At 37.3% G+C, this 23850-nt stretch overlaps 1 protein-coding gene across 4 annotated transcripts in view; it reads left to right on the forward strand.

The window, feature by feature from the left end:
* Positions 1-23850, forward strand: part of LOC138707388 (RNA-binding protein 5-like) — a 132414-nt gene that overhangs the window by 66769 nt on the left and 41795 nt on the right. For all 4 annotated transcript variants that reach the window (XM_069836747.1, XM_069836745.1, XM_069836748.1 and 1 more), the window contains 5 exons: positions 1664-1926; positions 2265-2480; positions 10861-11030; positions 13249-13417; positions 20196-20363. In XM_069836747.1, the coding sequence (XP_069692848.1) occupies positions 1664-1926; positions 2265-2480; positions 10861-11030; positions 13249-13417; positions 20196-20363 (986 nt within the window). The remainder of the gene's footprint in view (positions 1-1663; positions 1927-2264; positions 2481-10860; positions 11031-13248; positions 13418-20195; positions 20364-23850) is intronic.

Raw genomic sequence — 23850 nt, forward strand, 5'->3', positions numbered from 1 at the left:
AGGAGGGTAGGGAAAACTAGGGAGGTTTGACCCATTTTAAGTATTCTATTTTTTTTTTTACTTTGTCAGGGAAGTCTTGTAAAATCAATTTCATTCTTTCATAGGATAATGAAAGCATTGAGTGACTTGTGGTAATTTTAGTAGCTGCCTACTATGAACTCATATCTGTAAATATTTATTTTTGTGAACTAATGCATAGCGGTCAAACCTCCCAAAGTAAGAGAGGTTTGACTCATAGGATAGGAGGTTTGACCTACGGACAAATAACCTTATAGATGTGGCAATTTCTTACTTACTTAAGGCTTTTAAGGAACCCACAGATTCATTGTCGCCCTCACATAGTCCGCCATCAGTCCCTATCCTGAGCAAGATTAATCCAGTCTCTACAATCATATCCCACCTCCCTCAAACTCATTTTAATATTATCCCCTCATCTACGTCTCGGCCTCCCTAAAGATCTTTTCCCCTCCCAACTAACACTAAATTAGAAATATAGCTTGTTAAAAATCAACATTTTGCCTGCATTTTGTCTCGAAGGATATTCTAACTTTCTTTTTAAGAATGAAATTAATTATTATTAGGAGGAAATCAATTGTTACATGCACCATCTTTGAGTAGGATGCTTGTAGGTGGTTGGTAGCTTGCAGTATCCATTGTGAACAGTAGTACAGACCCAGAAACACTGAGCATTTGCAGTATGTTATAAGTGGAACTTGGAAAATTCAAGTGGCCAAAATTTTGTTTCTGAGTCTGTACATTGTCGTGTTACACTCTCAGTAAATGAGCAGATTGTTGAATGATTAACTTTCCCAGTCTGCTCACTATTTAAAAGATTAACTTTTCCTTAATTGTGCCTACGTCTACATTGGCTACATAATGTTCAAGTGTGTCACTTGAGTCGTCAATTGAAACAAACATATTCCCCCTCCGGGAATTTTCGTCTCTCTTTCTTCAGTTGTCTTCTCATAACAACGTGGAACAGTTTTTTCTTTATATACTACAATCTGGCAAAGACTTATGTGTATACTTTCTCATAATTCTTGCAGTTTTCCTTCTTTAAGCTTAATGGGATGTTGCACTCATAAGACTAGGATTGTTTTATGAAAGACTGTCCAGAAAATAATTGTTACATTGTCTTCTCATTATGACATGCTGAATCCCAGTTACCGAGACATAAAGATTTTTAATTTGCATGTAGCGCTTTCTTTCACTTTCCTACATTCTTAAATTCTCTGAGAACAAGTACACAACCTTTACACTTCGAAGCTGCTTCATTAGCAGATGCAAAATTAGCGATGAAAAACTGTTTATTACAACACTGGAGTGGTTAGTCACATTCCGGGAAAGTTATTTTTAACCAACATTTTACAACAGATTTACTGATATAAATCAATGATTCTAGAATTATTGATATTCAGCGTAATTTCATGAAAGAAATAAAAAAATGCAATAATTGTTAACTTTTTTTAATGGCCTACTTGGTAATGTACTGTGCTTTTAATATAAAAATGAACTAAACGAAAAAAGGAAAATAAATAAATAAAATACGTAGGCCTAATGCCGTAACAAGTGCGTGTTATTAAAAGTACCTATTTAATATTGGCTGAGCAATGTATATCTCACCTCAAAATCCTAGCTCTAATTATTACATTGTAAATTTCAGATGTACCGGATGTGAGCACATACCAATATGATGAAACATCAGGATACTATTATGACCCACAGACGGGATTGTATTATGATGCTAGTTCTCAATATTACTACAATCCTCAAACCCAGCAGTTCCTGTATTGGGATGCGGAAAAACAAGTTTATCTTCCTGCACCTGTGTCTTCAGATGATAGCTCTGCAAGTAAAGATGAAGGAAAGAAGGTTAAGGAGAAAGACAGGCAAGACAAAGTGAAAGTGGCAAAAAAGATAGCAAAGGTGAGCAATTTCCTCTGATTTTGTAGGGAATTAACTTGAATTTCATGATAAAAGTTCACTGATTCAGAAAATTTTAACATGTAATAAGAATCGTTTGCATCAATATGTTATCACTATGTTAGTGCATCAGTATGTTGTTAATGTATTTCTTTTCGTAATTACATGAACACAGTCGTATAAGAAATAGAACATTTTATTATGTCCCAGAAGCAGTTTTGTGGCTTGTAGTACCAGTGAACATATATACAGCATTATTGCAAGTTAACGCCTTTTGAACAGGAATGTTGACAGTTGTAATTTGTATCATGAAGACCAACAGCCTGCATTTCACATTGTAGGACATGGAGAGATGGGCCAAGACATTGAATCAGAAGAAGGACAATGCTCGACAGAACATGACTCTAGTTTCTGCAGTTCTACCTTCTTCTAAATCCATTGGAGCAGCTGATGCTGGTTATGCAGTACTCGAGAGGAAGGATCGTCCATTTTTGGACTTCCAAGTCACACCCTTTGATGAGCCATCAGAGAAACAAACAGATCCTCCGTCTCCTCAGGTAGAACTGATCCACATGTTTGAGCATTCAGGAAATATAAATGTTTACTTTGAAAAACCTGTGAATGCTTTTCAGTCTTCTTAATACTATACTATTATATATAACTTTAGACTATTAGTAAATATTAGGAGATTCAGTATTCCAAAATTAAAAGATGAGGAACTAAGCATATTCAAATAGATTTGGCATTTCAGGAAGTTCCGACGAAGTTGAGGAGCAAATTAGATACTAATAGCGTGTGGGAAAGTATCAGAGATAGTATCAAAATTGCAGCATAGGCTATTATGAAACTAAGAAAAAGAAACTGTGGTTTGATGAAGATTGTTGTATGGTAGTCGAAAAAGGAAACAGGCAAAATTGAAATTATTACAGGTTCCAGTCCAGCCAAATAGAGATAATTATTTCAATGAAAGATGGGAAGCAAGTTGTACACTTAGGAACAGAAAGAGAGATTACTTGGAAAAACTCAATGAGGTAGAAACAAATAGTAAGAATAAAAATATTAAGGATTTATATAAGGGCACAAAGGATTTTAAGGAAGGATATCAGACAAGGTTAACGTCATCAAGGATGAGAATGGTGACTTGCTTGCAGACTCTCATTACATCCTGAACAGAGAGAAAAATTATTTTGGGCAACTACTAAATGTGCATAGGCTAAATACAAATGATCGAGATGATATTCAAATACAAACTGCTGAGTCATTTATACTGATCCCACACTTTCTGAAGTCGAAATTGCAATAGAAAATCTGAAAAAGTACAAGTCTTCAGGTATTGATCAAATTCCAGCAGAATTAATACAAGAGGGTGAAAATGCATTATCTAGCGAAATTTTTAAGTTTATGCATTCTATTTGGGAAAAGAAAATTGCACCTGACCAATGGAAGGAGTCCGTAATCGTACTTATCTTTAAGTAACTTTCGAGGAATATCACTTTTATTGACATCATACAAAATTTTATCCAATATTCTTTTGAGAAGTTTAACTCCTTATGTAGATGAAATTATTGGGGATCACCAATGTGGTTTTAGGTGTAATAGAACGACTATTGATAAGATTTTTAGTATTTGACATATATTGAAGAAAAAATGGGAGTATAAGGGCACAGTACATCAGTTATTCATAGATTTCAAAAAGGCATATGACTCGGTTAAGCGAGAAGTTTTCTGTAATATTCTTATTGAATTTGGTATTCCCAAGAAACTAGTTTGAGTAATTAAAGAATGTGTTTCAGTGAAACTTATAGCAGAATCCTTATAGTCCAGTTTCTGTCTGATGCTTTTCCAATTCACTGCAGACTAAAGCAAGGAGATGCACTATCACCTTCATTTTTTAACTTTGCTCTAGAATATGCCATTAGGAAAGTGAAGGAAAACAGGGTGGATTTGGAATTGAACGAGTTACATCAGTTGCTTGTTTATGCGGAATGATGTGAATATGTTATGAGAAAATCCACAAGTGATTAGGGAAAACACGGCAATTTTACTTGAAGCAAGTAAGGAGATACGTAGGTTTGGAAGTAAACCCCGAAAAACAAAGAATTTGATTATATCTCGTGACTAGAACATACTACGAAATGGAAATATAAACATTGGAAATTTATCCTTTGAATAGGTGGAAAAACTGAAGTAACTTCGAGCAACAGTGACAAATGTAAATGACAATCGAGAGGAAATTAAATGCAGAATAAATATGGGAAATACCTGTTATTATTTGGTTGAGAAGCTTTTATCACCTAGTTAGCTCTCGAAAAATCTGAAAGTTACAATTTTTAAAACTGTTATATTACCGGTTGTTCTGTATGGTTGTGAAACTTGGGCTCTCAATTTGAGAGAGCAACAGAGGTTAAGGATATTTGAGAATAAGGTGCTTAGGAAAATATTTGAGTCTAAGAGGGATGAAGTTACAGGAGAATGGAGAAAGCTACACAATGCAGAACTGCATACATTGTCTTCTTCACCTAACATAATTAGGAACATTAAATCCAGATGTTTGAGTTGGGCAGGGCATGTAACATGTATTGCGAACCCACAAATGCATATAGAGAGTTAGTTGGAAGACCTGAGGGGAAAAGACCTTTGGGGAGGGCAAGGAATAGGTGGATAATGTTAACCCAATTGGATCATTTGACGAGCCGTGGTCGCGCGAGTTTTACCACACCAAAATATCTTAGTAAGACATCTTAATCAGTAAGCACATACTTTCGGTGCAGCTTCCGATAAATTTTGCATCAAAAATCTTGCGTAGTTATTTTTTCTATCAATAATTTTACATCACACTATAAACTCATCTGCAAACTGGATATTAAATCCGAGTACAGTACGAATTCAGGGAGTTTAAATATGAGTCCATTGGGTTAAAACAGATTTGAGGGAGGTGGGGCCTGGATAGGGACCGGTGGCGTGCTTATGTGTGAGCGGCAATGAACCTCTGGGTTCCTTAAAGCCATTTGTAAGTAAGAAAGACTATTTTGGTATGTAGAGGAGTCATCGCATGTCTATTCTTATTGACATTTTGGGATTTTGATGAATCTTGCTATATCAAGTGACGTTTACATAGTTATGAATGGAAATTGTAAGGAAAAAAAAATTCTGTCCTACATTCAAAAGTTAAGTACAATATTTTACATTTTTTTAATCACAAATTGCCACATCCAGAAGTAGTTAAATACCATTTTCTCCAGAACTTACTTATGTATGGGGAACAGCTGCAAGAAGAAGACTGCGATCAGTGTCTCCACGATACAGTGTACCTTTGTATGAGACTGCAACAAGAACGAACAACCTGATGGAAGGTTGGTATAACCACTTCTGGACCATCATCTCTCAATATACCATTTGCTGATGGAGATTCAAAAGGAGCAGAAAGATGCTGGATGTAATATCAGACAGCTACGGTGAATTGCCGGTTACAGTGACTTACAGGAAATTACCCAGAGTATTTACAACTGCGGTTACAACTTTCACCTTTAATGGAAAATATGTACAAGAACAATTAATTTGTACAACACAATAAAATAATATAATAAAATTTTTGTATGAGTGATTAAAAACTTGTCTGAAGTGATAAAGGCAGAGTGGTTCACTGTCAGGAGTGTAATCAATTGACATGGAATCGTATTACTAATTAATTATATTAATTACGTTAAAATTCCCAACCTTAGTTAGGTACTTCCATTTCATCAGATTTCTTCTACTGCAAACCAAAATTATTGCTGCCAACATAACAGTTAGAAAATAACTGCCACTTGTATTTGTCAGTACTCGAAATTCGAAATGAAGTTGGCAAAAGAAAATTCAACCTAAAATCACTATAATCCACTAGCATATGTAGTAATAGGGAGAAAATGATTAGGTTTCACCCTTAGGATATTAAGTAAGCTGATTCTGACAATATTTCAGGATGCAGCATCTTAAGATTCCCATTCATAACCGTGTAAGATCAATTGATATTGCATGTTTCATCAAGATCTGAGAGTTCAAGGTAGATTGTAATTCGAAACTGTGTTGATTTGACATGGAATGACTCAGGGGGAAGATTTCAACAATGTAAGAAATGCAAGTGTGTGAAATTATAGCATTAATTATTTGAAGCTATAGCATTCATTAACTGATCTTGAGTTGTGCTCAGGTGTAAGTTGGGCTTGTCATGCGCTGTGTCATCAAGGTGTAGAGAGGGGAAACGGGAGTGGGGAGGTGATGTTGCAACAATGTTATGCCCCCCATTGGGTGCCAGTTGTCGTGCACTGGTCTCTGTTGACATCCCTCTGGCATGTAGATGTGTAGAGAGGGGAAACGGGAGTGATGGGACAAGAAAGCTGTAGCTTGTGGGTGGGGTGATGATGCGAGGTTATGATGAAGATAAGGAAAAACTGTTTTAAATAATATTTGTTTATTAATAAAAGAAAAAAATTAGAAATTGTCTCTTTGATTCTAGACATAGGAGAAAGAGTGTATAGATAGAAAAATTGTAACTTATAAATTCGTCCTGAGGCTTTGATGTGGGGAGAGTTATGATATATGAGAGTAAAGTAAGATTTATGTGAGAGGGAGGTAGGGGTAACGGAAGTGCCTTGGGAAATCTACTTGCTCTGACGTACAATGGGGTGGGGGGTCGGCAGGATAATGATAGATGGAAATGGGTAGATGGCTAGTTCTCTTTATTGAAGGATCTAACAAGCCATAGCTCGCGACTTCCAGATGGCGAAAACAAGTTCCTTGGAGTCGAGAGATCAACACACCATAGTATGCGACTTTCCGATGCCAGGAGCGGGGAATCAGCAAACTCTATTGTCACAGGATCAGTGAAGCTCAGCTCGCTGGGGTTGAGGAGAGGGTTGGAGTTTCACAAGCTGGGGTATGAACTGTCAAGGGCAGGAGAATAAGAAAGCTGAGGTCTGTAGTTTAGGTAGGAGAAATAGAACAACGATTGTGGAGTAACAGGTGAGAGAGATACAGTACGTGTAAGTAGAGCAAAGGAGACAGCACAGAGGCCTGTCTGTTCCCGCAGTGGTGTCTGTGTATAGAAAGAAAAATGGCGTAAGCCGGGTCGGAAAACTGTTGCATGTGACAGCGGACATGTTAGAACGGTCTCCTTGCCAGCAAGCAAACGTCTTAGGGAACTTCAGCCTCGCCTTTGTATACCCGATCAAGATGCGCTTCACGCCTTTCCCTTCTTCAGCGTGGCTTTGAGCTGCATGACGCTACTGACGTCACTCTGCCCGCGAAAAACATTGTCTCTCTAGCGGGTCCAGATCTCTTAGTTTTGGCCATGTGGTCACCAGACTGCTAGGCGTCATGGTCCCTTCCTCCTCAGCAACTAGAACATGAGGGGAGAAGGAACACGCAGGCAGCTTATGTGAACTTGACAACAGGCTTATTACCTGATTGGGTTTTTTCCGACGTTTTCCCCAACCTTAAGGTGGTGTCAGGTAATCTATGGCGAATCCTCGGCCTTAACTCTCCAAATACCTCCTCGCTATCATCAATCTCATCAACGCTAATTGATACAGCGTCATTAAATAACCAACTAGAAGAAATTAACTGAAACCTGTTGTGCTATTTTGTGTGTATGAATCAGGAAATTGAAATCAAACACCTAGAAGCTAAAGTAGGACGGGAGGATATTTTTAGACCAACTATTGGAAAAGAGAGCCTACACGCAATTAGTAGTGACAATGGAGTTAGATTAGTCAACTTTGCCACATCGAAAAGTTTAATTGTCAAAAGTACAACATTCCCCCATAAGGATATACATAAATATACTTGGACTTCTCCAGATGGATTGACACACAACCAAATAGATCACATCTTGATAGATAAACGGAGACATACCAGTATAGTAGATATTCGAACTTTCAGGGGTGCAGACTGTATTTCATCATTATTATTATTATTATTATTATTATTATTATTATTATTATTATTATTATTATTTCTGACCATTATTTGGTGATTGGAGAATTAAGAGAAAGATTATCAGTAGCCAAGCGAGTAGGGCAACAAGTTAATATTACTAAATTCAATATTTTGAAATTAAAGGACGAGGAAGCTAAGCAAAATTATCAGGTCGAAATTTTGAATAGGTTTGCCACTTTAGAAAGTTCCGACGAAGTTGAGAAAGAATTAGATGTTAATAGCGTGTGGGAAAATATCAGAGATAGTATCAAAATTGCAGCTGAGCAGAGCATAGGTTATTATGAAACTAAGAAAAAGAAACCATGGTTTGATGAAGATTGTTGCATGGTAGTAGAAAGAAGGAAACAGGCAAAATTGAAATTCTTACAGGATCCAATTGAGGAGAAGAGAGATAATTATTTCAATGAAAGACAGGAAGCAAGTCGTACACTTAGGAATAAAAAGAGAGGTTACTTGAAGGGAAAACTGAATGAGGTAGAGACAAATAGTAACAATAAAAACATTCGAGATTTATATAAGGGTATAAAGGAATTTAAGAACGGATAACAGCCAAGGGTAAACGTGATCAAGGATGAGAATGGTGACTTGCTTGCAGACTCTCCATCAGTCCTAAACAGATGGAAAAACTATTTTGCGCAACTACTAATGTACATAGGCCAAATAGAAATGATCGAGACGAAATTGAAATACAAACTGCTGAGCCATTCATACCCAAACCCACGCTTTCAGAAGTCGAAATTGCGATAGAAAATCTGAAAAAGTACAAGTCTCCAGGTATCGATCAAATTCCAGCAGAATTAATACAAGAGGGTGGAAGTGCATTATATAGCGAAATTTATAAACTTGTACTTGCTATTTGGGAAAAGGAAATTGTACCAGAACAATGGAAGGAGTCCATAATTGTACCTATTTTTAAAAGGGGGAACAAAACCAACTGTGGTAACTTTCGAGGAATATCACTTTTGTTGACGTTGTACAAAATTTTGTCCAATATTCTTTTGAGAAGATTAACTCCATACGTAGATGAAATTATTGGGGATCATCAGTGCAGTTTTCGGCGTAATAGATCGACTATTGACCAGATTTTTTGTATTCGACAGATAATGGAGAAAAAATGGGAGTATAAGGGTACAGTACATCAGTTATTCACAGATTTCAAAAAGGCATATGACTCGCTTAAGAGGGAAGTATTATATGATATTCTTACTGAATTTGGTATGCCCAAGAAACTAGTTCGATTAATTAAAATGTGTCTCAGTGAAACATACAGCAGAGTCCGTATAGGTCAGTTTCTATCTGATGCTTTTCCAATTCACTGCGGGCTAAAGCAGGGAGATGCACTATCACCGTTACTTTTTAACTTCGCTCTAGAATATGCAATTAGGAAAGTTCAGGATAACAGGCAGGGTTTTGAATTGAACGGGTTACATCAGCTTCTTGTCTATGCAGATGACGTGAATGTGTTAGGAGAAAATGCACAAACGATTAGGGAAAACACGGAAATTTTACTTGAAGCAAGTAAAGCGATCGGTTTGGAAATAAATCCCGAAAAGACAAGGTATATGATTATGTCTCGTGACCAGAAAATTGAACGAAATGGAAATATAAAATTTGGAGATTTATCCTTCGAAGAGGTGGAAAAATTCAAATGTCTTGGAGCAACAGTAACAAATATAAATGACACTCGGGAGGAAATTAAATACAGAATAAATATGGGAAATGCGTGTTATTATTCGGTTGAGAAGCTCTTATCATCCAGTCTGCTGTCCAAAAATCTGAAAGTTAGAATTTATAAAACAGTTATATTACCGGTTGTTCTGTATGGTTGTGAAACTTGGACTCTCACTCTGAGAGAGGAACATAGGTTAAGGGTGTTTGAGAATAAGGTGCTTAGGAAAATATTTGGGGCTAAGCGGGATGAAGTTACAGGAGAATGGAGAAAGTTACACAACACAGAACTGCACGCATTGTATTCTTCACCTGACATAATTAGGAACTTAAAATCCAGACATTTGAGATGGGCAGGGCATGTAGCACATATGGGCGAATCCAGAAATGCATATAGAGTGTTAGTTGGGAGACCGGAGGGAAAAAGACCTTTAGGGAGGCCGAGACATAGATGGGAAGATAATATTAAAATGGATTTGAGGGAGGTGGGGTATGATGATAGAGACTGGATTAATCTTGCACAGGATAGTGACCGATGACGGGCTTATGTGAGGGCGGCAATGAACCTTCGGGTTCCTTAAAAGCCATTTGTAAGTTGTAAGTAAGTATGTTGTGCTATTTTATGTATTTCAGAGGGGTAAATGAAAATAATATATTTGGTAGTGGACATACCTGATCAGTGTTACAATGTTCAGTTAAATATTTATAGTTTTAGTTATACTGCAAAAAAAAAAAAATAAAACTAAACAAAGAAACCAAAAAAAGAAAACGTAAAATTGAAAAAAAAAAAAAAAATGTCTGTGCAATTATACTTTGGCAATGACACATTTTGCTGTAACAGTATAACACTGAATGTTCGTGTTTAAATCCAATGGCAACTGGCAAATATTATAATTTAAAAATGAACACTCGAAATATTACAAACAGGTGGTGCCTTCCTTCTTCCCTACCTGGGAACAATATCCATATCCATTATTTTTGTTGAATTTAATTTTTAATTTAAGAAGCTTAAATTTATTAATGGGATAAGAAGACCCTATAGTCAGACAATATCAGAGTTATACTCTGCAGTCCACATGCTCTGTAGCAGACGAAAGTGAAGGTCAGTATTGCGCATTCATGGTTGCTAGTATGCCAGACTCTACAAAAACTTAAATTCATCTGGAATGTCACCCATCATTGATCACAGACAAGAACAAAAATATGACCATAACAAAATGGCTAAAAGTCGGTTAACATGTCTCTTGAAGCTTTTATGCATGGATGTGCTGATCAACTGTAATATGCCCTCAGCATGATAGCTCTGCTAATGCCAGTGGATTGGTTGCTGCATATGGAGGTGGCAGTGAGAGTGATGAAGACATTGAAGATGTCATCCAGGAAGACAGGCAGCACACAAACTGGGTGAAACTTGCCTGCCTCCTGTGTAAACGGCAGTTCCCAACAAAAGAATCTCTCATTAGGTATGTTAAACTGATGTGTGTGTGTGTGTGTGTGTGTGTGTGTGTGTGTGTGTGTGTGTGTGTGTGTGTGTGTGTGTGTGTGTGTGTGTGTGTGTGTGTGTGTGTGTGTGTGTGTGTGTGTGTGTGTGTGTGTGTGTGTGTGTGTGTGTGTGTGTGTGTGTGTGTGTGTGTGTGTGTGTGTGTGTGTGTGTGTGTGTGTGTGTGTGTGTGTGTGTGTGTGTGTGTGTGTGTGTGTGTGTGTGTGTGTGTGTGTGTGTGTGTGTGTGTGTGTGTGTGTGTGTGTGTGTGTGTGTGTGTGTGTGTGTGTGTGTGTGTGTGTGTGTGTGTGTGTGTGTGTGTGTGTGTGTGTGTGTGTGTGTGTGTGTGTGTGTGTGTGTGTGTGTGTGTGTGTGTGTGTGTGTGTGTGTGTGTGTGTGTGTGTGTGTGTGTGTGTGTGTGTGTGTGTGTGTGTGTGTGTGTGTGTGTGTGTGTGTGTGTGTGTGTGTGTGTGTGTGTGTGTGTGTGTGTGTGTGTGTGTGTGTGTGTGTGTGTGTGTGTGTGTGTGTGTGTGTGTGTGTGTGTGTGTGTGTGTGTGTGTGTGTGTGTGTGTGTGTGTGTGTGTGTGTGTGTGTGTGTGTGTGTGTGTGTGTGTGTGTGTGTGTGTGTGTGTGTGTGTGTGTGTGTGTGTGTGTGTGTGTGTGTGTGTGTGTGTGTGTGTGTGTGTGTGTGTGTGTGTGTGTGTGTGTGTGTGTGTGTGTGTGTGTGTGTGTGTGTGTGTGTGTGTGTGTGTGTGTGTGTGTGTGTGTGTGTGTGTGTGTGTGTGTGTGTGTGTGTGTGTGTGTGTGTGTGTGTGTGTGTGTGTGTGTGTGTGTGTGTGTGTGTGTGTGTGTGTGTGTGTGTGTGTGTGTGTGTGTGTGTGTGTGTGTGTGTGTGTGTGTGTGTGTGTGTGTGTGTGTGTGTGTGTGTGTGTGTGTGTGTGTGTGTGTGTGTGTGTGTGTGTGTGTGTGTGTGTGTGTGTGTGTGTGTGTGTGTGTGTGTGTGTGTGTGTGTGTGTGTGTGTGTGTGTGTGTGTGTGTGTGTGTGTGTGTGTGTGTGTGTGTGTGTGTGTGTGTGTGTGTGTGTGTGTGTGTGTGTGTGTGTGTGTGTGTGTGTGTGTGTGTGTGTGTGTGTGTGTGTGTGTGTGTGTGTGTGTGTGTGTGTGTGTGTGTGTGTGTGTGTGTGTGTGTGTGTGTGTGTGTGTGTGTGTGTGTGTGTGTGTGTGTGTGTGTGTGTGTGTGTGTGTGTGTGTGTGTGTGTGTGTGTGTGTGTGTGTGTGTGTGTGTGTGTGTGTGTGTGTGTGTGTGTGTGTGTGTGTGTGTGTGTGTGTGTGTGTGTGTGTGTGTGTGTGTGTGTGTGTGTGTGTGTGTGTGTGTGTGTGTGTGTGTGTGTGTGTGTGTGTGTGTGTGTGTGTGTGTGTGTGTGTGTGTGTGTGTGTGTGTGTGTGTGTGTGTGTGTGTGTGTGTGTGTGTGTGTGTGTGTGTGTGTGTGTGTGTGTGTGTGTGTGTGTGTGTGTGTGTGTCTCCCCCCTCTCTCTCTTATTGGATTTTGTCGTTGTTGGCTGCTTCCTTAGCCAGGCAATCTGCTAGTTTGTTCCCGAATATCCTAACGTGAGCTTTGATCTAGGTGAAGTGGAGGGTCCAATTCTCCTTCAGCTTGCCCTTGTTTGTTGTCTGGTGCCTCCTATTATATCCAGTTGATTGGTGGGATTTGATAATGAATCTTGTATTAATTCTCTATCTGTATGGATCGAGCCCCTACAACTGAGGCTGCTCAGAAGTTTAGAGTAGGGACAAATTGAAGCTTGCTTCTGCTGCCATGCTTTGGGAGAAGCACCGGCTAGCAGACGGCCGTACTATGTAATGTTGAATGTTAAATGTAAATGTGTGGTGTCTCTTATAAATCAATCTGAATGGATAAATGAAAAAATCCTATTAACATTTAAAGCGACCACGTTATGGACATAATCAAGCTTAGTTACCGTTAGTTTGACATGAAACGAAAGAAAACTGCAGCAATGTGTAGAATAATAAATTCCCTATATGAACTGATTAAACTCCTCCTGGTTAACCAATCAATTCAATATAATGTGGTTGAATATAGTTAGTTGGTGTTCAAAACTAAACTGCTACAAAGAATTGCTTACTTTCAAATGTGTTTTCATTATTTATCCTACTGTATTCAGTATAATTTTGTTCTACAGGCATCAACAACTGTCAGATTTACACAAACTGAATTTGGCAAGTTGGTATCATGTTCGTGGTTTGGATCCTAATGACCCTCAACAGAGAAATAAGAAGTATCGAGACCGGGCAAAAGAAAGGCGTCAGAAGTTTGGAGAGCCAGAGCCTCCACAGCCAAATCATCTCAAAGTATGTATTGTTGTTGTTGTTGTTATTATTATTATTATTATTATTATTATTATTATTATTATTATTATTATTATCATCATCATTATCATTATTATTATTATTATTATTATTATCATCATCATTATTATTATTATCATCATCATCATTATTATTATTATTATTATTATTATTATTATTATTATTATTACTACTATTAGGGGAGACTGTTGTACCTTTAAACATTTTTCACGTTTTATTTTTTTTAATTTTGGGAAATGACATTTTTTAAATTAAAAAATGCTTTAAATAATTATTGATTCTTTCACAGCTTCCTGTATGTATTTTCCTGTTCTACACATCTATTAAGGCTGGAAAAAATAAAATGTAATATGTTCAAAGGTACAACAGGTTTATGTACCTTAGAACATACCCTCTTGTAAGTTCAAACACATGGAATATAGGTGGGAATACAGTTGTAAGAACTGACAATCAAATGTAAAATGTATTTGCCATCATAAACCAGAGCATGGTTCTCTGATTGAGATTTTATTTCCTGGAGGAGCAATAACTGCTTCAATAGCTTTCTTCCAGACATCCGGATCAATTGGGGGCCTCTTAACTCCAGACTTACTTCGTGACATGATCTGAAAATAAAAGAAAGACAAAAACTGATAGTATCGTGCACCTTGGAAGATGTTCCATGGAGTATCGTGCACCTTGGAAGATGTTCCATGGTACAAGATGTTCTGTGTTCAAAGGCACAAGAGGGTACACGTTTAAACAAATATGGCTCCCAAAACTAGAGATTCGAATACATCATGGAAATTAAAATATGTTATTACTTACCAGATGATAGGGAACACACCGTACTTGATGGGTAGTAACAAATGCAATCTGATTTTCTGTTAGAAAACATATATCAATGAACGAAATGTTTACTTTTGGTACTAAAAAAGATTTTGTTCATAGAACTCACACTTCGCAATAAATCAAACCGAAACTACGACCAAGGCTACTTAGCAGCTTTCTCTACACTCTACTTCAGTTTGAGTGCTCCAGATAGTAACAAAAAAAAAAAAAAAAAAAAAAAAGTTCAAAGGTACACTATGCTGAAGGTACAACAGTCTCCCCTATTATTTAAACTGGTTTAGGATGACGAAAATGCTTTGAAGTGAAAGAAAATGAGGACTTTGTGTTTCGAATTTTTGGCTTTTTAAGATCCTTTTCCCTGATTTAGAGCTTCACTTAAAAATTCAACTTTGATAGTCATTAGGGTCATTACCCTCATATTTCATTTTATCATCTGCAGCACTTACAGGCGTGCACAAATCTGCCAGGCTATCAGAATTCCTGAAAGCTCTTAGAAGTTGACCATATCTAGAGGCATTGCAAACCAAGGTCACCAAATTATTTGGGAGGTCAATCTGCGCAAAGAGTATTATATACACCTTGGGTCAGTTCAGCTTTGTTATTGCTGCATAATAATTTGCGTATGTAACTAGTTCATTTCACTACTGCATTGTTTTGAATCTTATGAGAGAAAGTTTTGTCGTGTTTCTTGGTGGTGGAAATGTTGGGTTTCGACGCGCAATTTACATGAGTATGTTTGTATGTGCACTGTCTCCATTGACTTCAAGTTGAGTGGCTGTAAGCCTCTCGTCATGCTACCTTCCTCACTTCCTCTCCAGTGGAGCAGTCAGTAGCGTGTTGGCTTGCTGCCTCCAGAGTCTGTGTACGATTTCCGATCAGTTCATTTTTTTTATTAACGTAACCAACTTTTATACATATTACATCTCTTCATTTTTTATTTTGTTATGGCAAAACGAATTATTTCCCAACTCTGGCTCGATTAGGAGAATAGAGAAACTCTTGGAAGATCAGTTTTCTTCCCGAAATAAAACAAAATAAAAAAGTATATACATGTGGGCCTAATACTTTGTCCACATGCCACTGGCATCTTAGGCGCATTGAGTCCACCAGATCGTGTAAAATGTTTTCTGTTCCTCAGCGAGAACTTTCCAAGTAGCCAGAACTTGATCCCACAACTGATCTGGATTTGAGGTGGATGGTCTCGATATTTTTGTCGATTCTTCTCTTTTTGAACTCAGTCCATGTGTTCAATAATGTTCAGAAGATGTCTTGGGAGGCCAAGGTAGGAGTTCGATCTCGGGCCTTTCCGCAAACCATCTTTCAACATTCATGGCGATGTGTGCGGAATGGTTATCCTGCTGAAAAATTGAATTTCCTTCGGGAAGGAAGAAACACGTTTTCCAAAACAAGCAGATAATTTGGTGCCTCAAATCGGCCATCGATTTGCTGTAGCATGCCAGCGCCATCGCGAGGCATCCAGCCCCAGCATGACACGCTAAATCTTCCCGATCTCTGCCATTGTTGGATATAGCGTCAATCTTGTCTGGTGCTGGGCTCACAATAAACGGCACGTGATTCGCCATCGGATGAGATGGTTGTTTCATCGGAGGAAATGACTCTTCCCCAATTGAAACCCATCCAACCGGTTGCAAAAGCTAGACCAGCCATCCTCAACTGGCCTGCAGTACGTCGAGCCAGCCAACGCATCCCATCACAGAAGCCAACTTTCTGACCATAATTTACAATGTCTTCTTCGATTGTGTTCTACACGAGCATTGACACCTAACATTGACTAGTTACTGAGGGGAAAAACGAATTAAAAAATCCAGGAAAACTAATGCTAATGATCAGCGAAAATAATTTTTATCATTTGTTATTTATATTGTAATAAATAATTTAGGCCTACTTCAGTGTTGTAACAGAAATGATAATATGTTTCATATGTTATACATAATAACAAATAATTGTCCAAACCCCTCTCCTAAACAACAAATAATTGGTTTTGTGATATAGTGTCAGATAAAAATGGATAATTAATTTTCTTATATTGACGACACTTGAACGAAGGAATAGGGTGACATGATTTAAATATTTACTAATGGATCCGATTTGTTTAATATTTTGGAACAGTGAAAATGCATTATAGGTCTATATGTTCTCAATTACTGTAATATGAAAAAAAAAAAAAAAAAGAAAAGAAAAAAACTATTTGCTTTCAAAACCATTGCAATACATAACGAAAAGGTACAACTTGTTTGTTGTCTTAAACTAAATAGTGATTTAAAACTCCAGGAAAACCAGTGCTAATGAACTGCGAAAATAATTTTTATCATTTGTTATTTACATTGTAATAAAATAATATACTTCAGTCTTGTAACAGAAAAGATAATATGTTTCATATGTTATACATAATGAGAAATAATTGGTTTTGTTATACAGTATATAGCGTCAGATACAAAATGGATAGTTAATTTTATTTTATTGACGACACTTTAACAAAGGAATAGTATGATATGATTTAAATATTAGTAATGGATTTGGTTTGTTTAATATTTTGTAACAGTGAAAATGCATTATATGTAGGTCTACTGTAATATGAAAGAAAACTATTTGCATTCAAAACCGTTACAATTCATAATGAAAAAGTACAACTTGTTTGTTGTCTTGAACTAAAAATAAAACTCCGTTTTAACATTCCCGTTAAGTCCCAGTCAAATTACCATAAGAATAATGTAATTGATTCCTCCTGCTTCTAAGGAAACCCTGTATAAGAAAAAGCCTGCTTTTAAGGAATACTTTTCAAGTGGGTTTTGTGATAATGAAGCCCAAAATATCGACTCGACTTTTAATACTCTCAATCGATAGCAATGCGACATCACACAGGTGGTGTTATTCTTTATGGTCTTGCTTCACATTGCTTTCACAGAGTGGTTGCTTTGCATACTCTGTTCTCGCGAGTTTTGTGGATCCTGTTTCCAAGTTTTTTTGCTGTTTATGCTTCGTTATAGTGGCGACTAAATGGAAGGAATTAACTATTGGACAGAAAGTGAAAATGATAAGGGCTGTCGAGGTTAATCCTCAAATAACACTATCGCATAGGCAAATAATGAAGAAGGAAGAAGAAATTTTAGTGCCAAGTTTCAGTGTGGTTCGTGTTCAACCAAACGGAAAAACATTAGTGAAGAATTAGAAAATATTATAATGAAATGTACTGTAAATAATAATCGTAGGCCTATATAATGTTTTTAATGTTTGGTATATAACACACACGTCACTACTAGTTATTTTAGCCTTTCCTTCCCATTCTATGTAAAACCCCTTTTAAGGAAAACACTTATTTAAAAGGGGGGGGGGGTAAAACGAGGAGAACAGTGGGAACAGAAGGAGAACTAGGGGAATACAAGAAAAACAAGAGGGACACAAGAAGAACAAGGGTTGGGGCTTCATTTTTGACGAAAAACTACATCTTCTCCTTGCTACATATGTGGGGGTAACTTGAGAATTGACCATCGCATAAAATGCAACTCTCTGTTTGCCCTTGTTCTCTTTGTTGTCCTCTTGTTTTCGTTTTCGTCCCCTTGTTGTCCTTGTCTCTTTTTTCTTATTGTATTTCCTTTTTCTTCTCTATTTACCTTAATCTCCTTGTCTCCTTGTATTTCTGTCGTCCTTGCTCTCCTTATATTCCCTTTGTTCTTCTTGTCTCTCCCTTGTTCTCGTGTTTCCCTTGATCTTGTATTTTGCTTGTTCTTGTAGTCATCTTGTTCTCATTGTATTCCCCCTGTTCCCCTTTTATTATTCTAATATCCTAGTTCTCCTTTTATTCCCCTGGTTCCCTTTGCATTTCTTTTTTCTTCTTGTATTCTGCTCGTTCTCCCTGTCGTCGTTGCATTAGTTGTTTTCTTTGTTGTGTGACAGGAAATGGTTTGTGAGAATTTCGCAAATTTTAGAGTTAAGTGACAAAATTGCAATGTCAAAGATGCTCAAGAAACACGTAATAATATGCAATAGTATCTGCGTGATGAGAAGGACGTAGTTGTACATAATATCATTCATTTAACACTAATGTGAAGGAGCACTTTATTGGGAAGATCTGATTTTTGTATCCACCAACATTGGTTGTCCTGTGGATATACTTACCTGTGGAACCAGTTAGGATGGGTTTATTTATTCATGTGTGACATCTTTGTAGGAGTTTCAGATTTAAGAGGTTTCCTAGGAGAATTTTCTACTTGACATGCAATGTCATTCAATTTCCTCAGTAAGCACTTGACGCATATGTTTGCGATTTTTTTTACCATAACACTTCGAGTTTCATGTAATTTTATGCTAAATGATGAGCAGTTGAATGACTTGGCAAATTAACACTAGAGTCTCAACTTTGTATTAGATGTCTCCTTGTGCACTGAAAAAGAAAGTGCATGTACCGAGAGCAAAACTCCTTGCCACAAATCCAGCTTCAACTGATATATATCCCTCATTCTCTCCCCCTCTCTTCCCCTCTCCACTCCTCTCCCCTCCCTTCCCCTCTCCACTCCTCTCCCCTCCCTTCCTCATACTCCCCTCCATCCCTTCCCTCACACCCCTCCATTCCCTCCCTCTCCCTCGCTCTCTCTCTCTCTCTCTCAAATTTAATACTGTTCTGGTATTAAACCTAGAATTTAAATAGTAGGCCTACTTTTATTTCCAGTATTTAGTACCAATGTTAAATCACGAAAATAACTTGGCAGATATCTTGAACACAACCATTTTGTATCTTTAATAATAATTAAGAATTTCAGTTTTTTACATCACTGACACAATTAGGTAACTTACCAAGAGTTCTTTTAGTTCAGGTTCCTTTCTCGAGTTCTATTACACTCACAGAAGCAGAGTTATGTGCCGAAGAAACAACATTTAATTTACCCTTTACATAAGTGAGCACCTTCTTCTCCATTGTTGTAAACAAAAACTTTATTTATTTAAATTCTCTTTTCCTATTTCCTTATAAGGATTTTGTCAGACACTGTACAATGAAGAGTTCAGAAGTAGCATTTCAGTCTATTAGCCTTTCTCAGTTCAAACTGTAATCTATAACAGTTTAAGTTTTTAAGTTGTACTACACTGCAGAACTTAACATAATTTTATTACTATGATGTACCGAAGTACATATGATATTTTCGTGCAGGAATTCTGCATTACCATATGGTGAGGAATGGATAGAACGGAGAAAAATTCTCTCCAGCACCAGGATTCGAACCCAGGTTTTCAGCTCTACGTGCTGATACTTTATTCACTAAGCCACACCAGATGCCAGATTGAACCCTTCTTAGTTTAAGTTCTACCTCTCTGTTCCCCTTTGGTGGCCTACCCTCAAGTACTGTGACAGTGGCACAATGTCCAACACTATGTACAGAGGTGCACTCGTTACAAGTGACTAAGTGGCCGGCATCCAACGAAACATTGCTCGCTAAGTTTGACTTTTCAACATTTACTTTATTCACTGTTTTCTGAAAGTTGAGCATGTGTTTGATCAACCTCTTGTTCAGTTCATCCCCAACTTGCTCTCTTTGTTTATCAGAATGCGAAAAAATTTATATCTTGATGAACTTTGCATTTTGGAGCTACATATTAACCTTATTTCATAAAGAAACCAACACAAACTTTTCCAATATGATGCCGTCACAATGCATTATGGTACCATGTCCCGACCTGTTGGAAACAAGTCATACTTTTGCACTTTGCAGTACTCTGATTCTGTCTTTTCTGTGACCTTGCATCATATTGTTTTACATGACCACGATTGTGAATGTGAAAGTCTAATGTCATAGTATACTTCCCACTAGACTGAAAAGTGTTGAGTCAGTTATCCATTTGTTACAGGAATAAAGTCCTGTTTGGACTGCATTGTGAGATTTAGGTTTTACTGTATAATCAACAATTATGGTTTCAGGAAAAATATCTGAAGACTCGGGAAGATGCAGCTTCAATTTCATATGAGGAGCCAACAAAAGCTGGGATTGGATCTGATAATGTTGGCAACAAATTGCTTCAGAAAATGGGTTGGCAAGAGGGGATGGGTCTAGGAAAGACAAACCAGGGCCGCACTTCCATTATTCAGGTATGTGTGAATATACAGAGTTTTCAATAAACAGGACCCACTTCCATCTATACTGTTCTGTGATTAAACTGCAGTATTAATTAATGAAATACTATCACGGTGATTATCTAATCTTTCTTTAGAAATGATGTCCATCTGCTGTAGAGAAGCTTCAGTAAGTTGTTCAACCTATTCCTCTTGTGTAGTGTTATGAACAGCATTACTGTCTGAGTGGTTGGTGCACTATGTCACTGGCATTAGCTGGCAATCGAACTTAACTTCTCAACCTGTAGATTTTTCCGCCACATGTTAGCCATTCCATTTGTCGATTGTTTGACACGCAGTACGGAAGCTCTGATATTGTTGTTAAAATGAGCCAATTAAGAAGAGACAGAAAACAGCAAATTTTGCGAAAGATAAAGTGGAATTAGTTTGTAGAAATAATGAGTTTGATTACTCACTAAACAACATGGAATGGTATGCATTGTATAATGAATCTTGTCTTCTACTTCTCTAGAGTATTTGTATGCTACATAAGTTTACCTTTTGTAGAAATAGTGAAATGCAATTCAAACTAATTAGATATTTTCAAGCACAGCTAATAATACTGTAATTATTTATAATGTAAAAATAATATAATTGGTTACATTAGTTTTTAGTAAAAATACAATTGTGTATACATTAAAACCTAATTTTACGGAGCAGGTAGGTTGAGTTCACTAATCAGCTGAATTTCCTTATATGGAGAGCTACAAGAAGGGTTGCAAGGAAGGTAGTTTTTACAAGTTGTGGTCGAAGCAGTAAAGGCTGTGTTTTTTTTATGAAGTAGAGTGTTTCAATTCAAACTTTGCCATGCTTAAAGGAAAAGGAATTCATATTCCTTTAACCAAAGATATTGAAGTGAAAATGAACATGTGAGTGTTAATAAACAATAAGTTTAGTTCAGAATAAAATATTTTATTTATGCACCAATTCGGTGATGTAATGGAAGGTGTATAGATATCAACAGATTAGGTAATGTTTCTGCACGTGAAGGTGAATGGATAATTATAAAATCGTTTTTTGTTTTTAAGAGTGGATTTCAGTCCAAATAAAATAAACATTTTCTAACCTTGTTATTAAAACAAGGCATAATGGGGGGACTGATACAACAAAAGTATTTCTACATTTTTTGTTCTTGTGTTCCTTTGAGTGCCCTAATAAAATTTGATTGAATCACGTTGGCCATCATGTCGATTTAGGTAATCTAAATACAGCATTTCATCTTCAAAATTACCATTGCCGAATATTTTTGCCATCCTGTGCTCTTTAAAAGTTATTAACTATTGTTAACTAACTTAATTGGCTATCGATCGCCAATTAAACTTACAGCTGTTAAGCAAACTTTTAAGTCATTATTGTTGGTGCACCATACTTGTGACTTAACAGGCTCTAAGTTGGCAGTTAAACAATGTTGATGCATCTGGCCATATGAATATGATGTAGCGGGCACTCATCTAACTGATGAAGTGCTTTCAAACTCCAATAACTGTTGTTTTAGAAATTTACATATCCTGTTATGCACAGGCTGCACAAACTAATTACAAAACTGAATTTGAGCATTCCTAGTGGGATTATACAGTCTTTGAACCACTGAAATCTGATACAGTTACAGTTTCAGTAATTTTTTTTACTGTAAGTGCAGATTCACATGAAACTGTGCACTATGCTGACAGAAGATTGCTGTTACAATTTCTGTTAAAATAGTCCTCCTACTTGCTTTATTGTTCAACACCGAACTTAAAAGAAAATGTGTTTGAATGATTTCGTGGAAGGTGAACATTGATAGCAATATCATTCAGTTATACATGAATTTGAAACTGTGATATGATTATCGTCCTTAGACTTTGTCTGTTCCGGTCTCACATTTCCTTTCCATCTTTTTCTCAGTCTTCCAACATTGCGGTATTACTTTTTTTTTAATATTCAACATTTATTTCATATTCTAAATGTCACTGCTGTATGCCACTTCAAATTGCGATGTTTTAATTAACTTGATCTTTTCTTAAAAATGATAAGTTGATCATCATGCTTTTCCTCCTCGTTAGTTTTTTCCAGTTGATTGATTTCCGGCCAAATTGAAGCATTGTAAACTAGTGGCGAAGTTAAGGTGTAAATATTGGGTAGGCTGAAAAAAATCTCCTTACCTTGATTCCCGGACATTTTCTCGAATCTGCATTCCCAAACATCCATTTTCCCAAATACAAAATTCCCGAATCCACATTCCTGACAGACATTTTCGCGATTTCTTTGATTTCCATTTTCCCGATAATACAGTAGTGTATATTACCACACAAATGTATTCAATATAATTATCGTATAATTAATTAAACTTTCTCTAGTGTCCAGGTGCCCTCATGTAATCGAGGTGTCTGTTATCGGCTGCATAGGTGTGATAATCCTGCAGCCACTCTTCCTTTGGTTGTGCCTTCACACTCTACCCAATGTGAATTCCGCAATCATGGTCCTCATGTCATTCTCTTCCTTTTGGAACTCAGTCAAAGCAATGTAGAAGCTTGGATGGTGTCTCTCATACACCACTTGCAGACGATTGTGGAAGCCTTCCGACATTATTTGTTCGGTGTTCGTTATTTAATGTGGAATTGTACTGGTCCCACAATGTATCATATCGTGGAGGTACAGGTCACCTTCTGCCACGAGCTCATGTGCCACTGATGTACGTGACATCAAAGTAATCAGATATAAAAAGTACCTCATCCAAAACTTCATTACGGAATCTTCGAAACATCGCAGCACATCTTCAATGGGACACAAATGCGAGTACCAGCAACATGTGGATTTCTTTTTTTACAGTGCGTTGTATTGAGCCTGAAGCCGTTCAGTCTGTTTCTCTATAGACTGACTGCCCTAGATGGAAGAAACAACATGAAATGTTTGCAGTGGGTGCGACTTTTCTTGCACTATTCATTATGGCTAATTCAAAATCGCACATGCTGCGATGTTGTGGTGTGAACTCTGTGGGAAGAGTGTATTATTTTCCGAAAGATAGTCTCATACGATTGTTGATTGTTGACATCGATGCAAATACTAAAAAAACAGCCATTTGTACATCTGGATCCCTATGTGCATCTGCTGGTCTTCTTATCAAGCTTAGAATACAGGAGATAGATGGACTAACCTTAAATGTTCCATCCACGAACCAGGTTCCACTTCTTACAAGCAGTTCTAAATTCTCTCCTGTACAAAAAAATTAGAATTCTATCACCATTTTGTACATCATGAAGAAGGAATCGTTCCCCAGTTAGTGTTTTTTTATAATTGGAGGATTTGCTGGCTGGTCACAGCTCCTTTCTCTTCACATTCGCTTCCTTTGCAAGGTTCTCCCATTCTAGTAGGAACACAATTATGTCCGAAGATACTCATTTCTCATTATATGCTCTGGGTGGGCTCTTGCTGCTCTGCTCCAGTGTATATGACGGGATGCTGCTGGCCCTTAAAGTACTTGTGG

Source organism: Periplaneta americana, chromosome 10 (assembly GCF_040183065.1).
Source record: "Periplaneta americana isolate PAMFEO1 chromosome 10, P.americana_PAMFEO1_priV1, whole genome shotgun sequence".
Classification (NCBI taxonomy): domain Eukaryota; kingdom Metazoa; phylum Arthropoda; class Insecta; order Blattodea; family Blattidae; genus Periplaneta; species Periplaneta americana.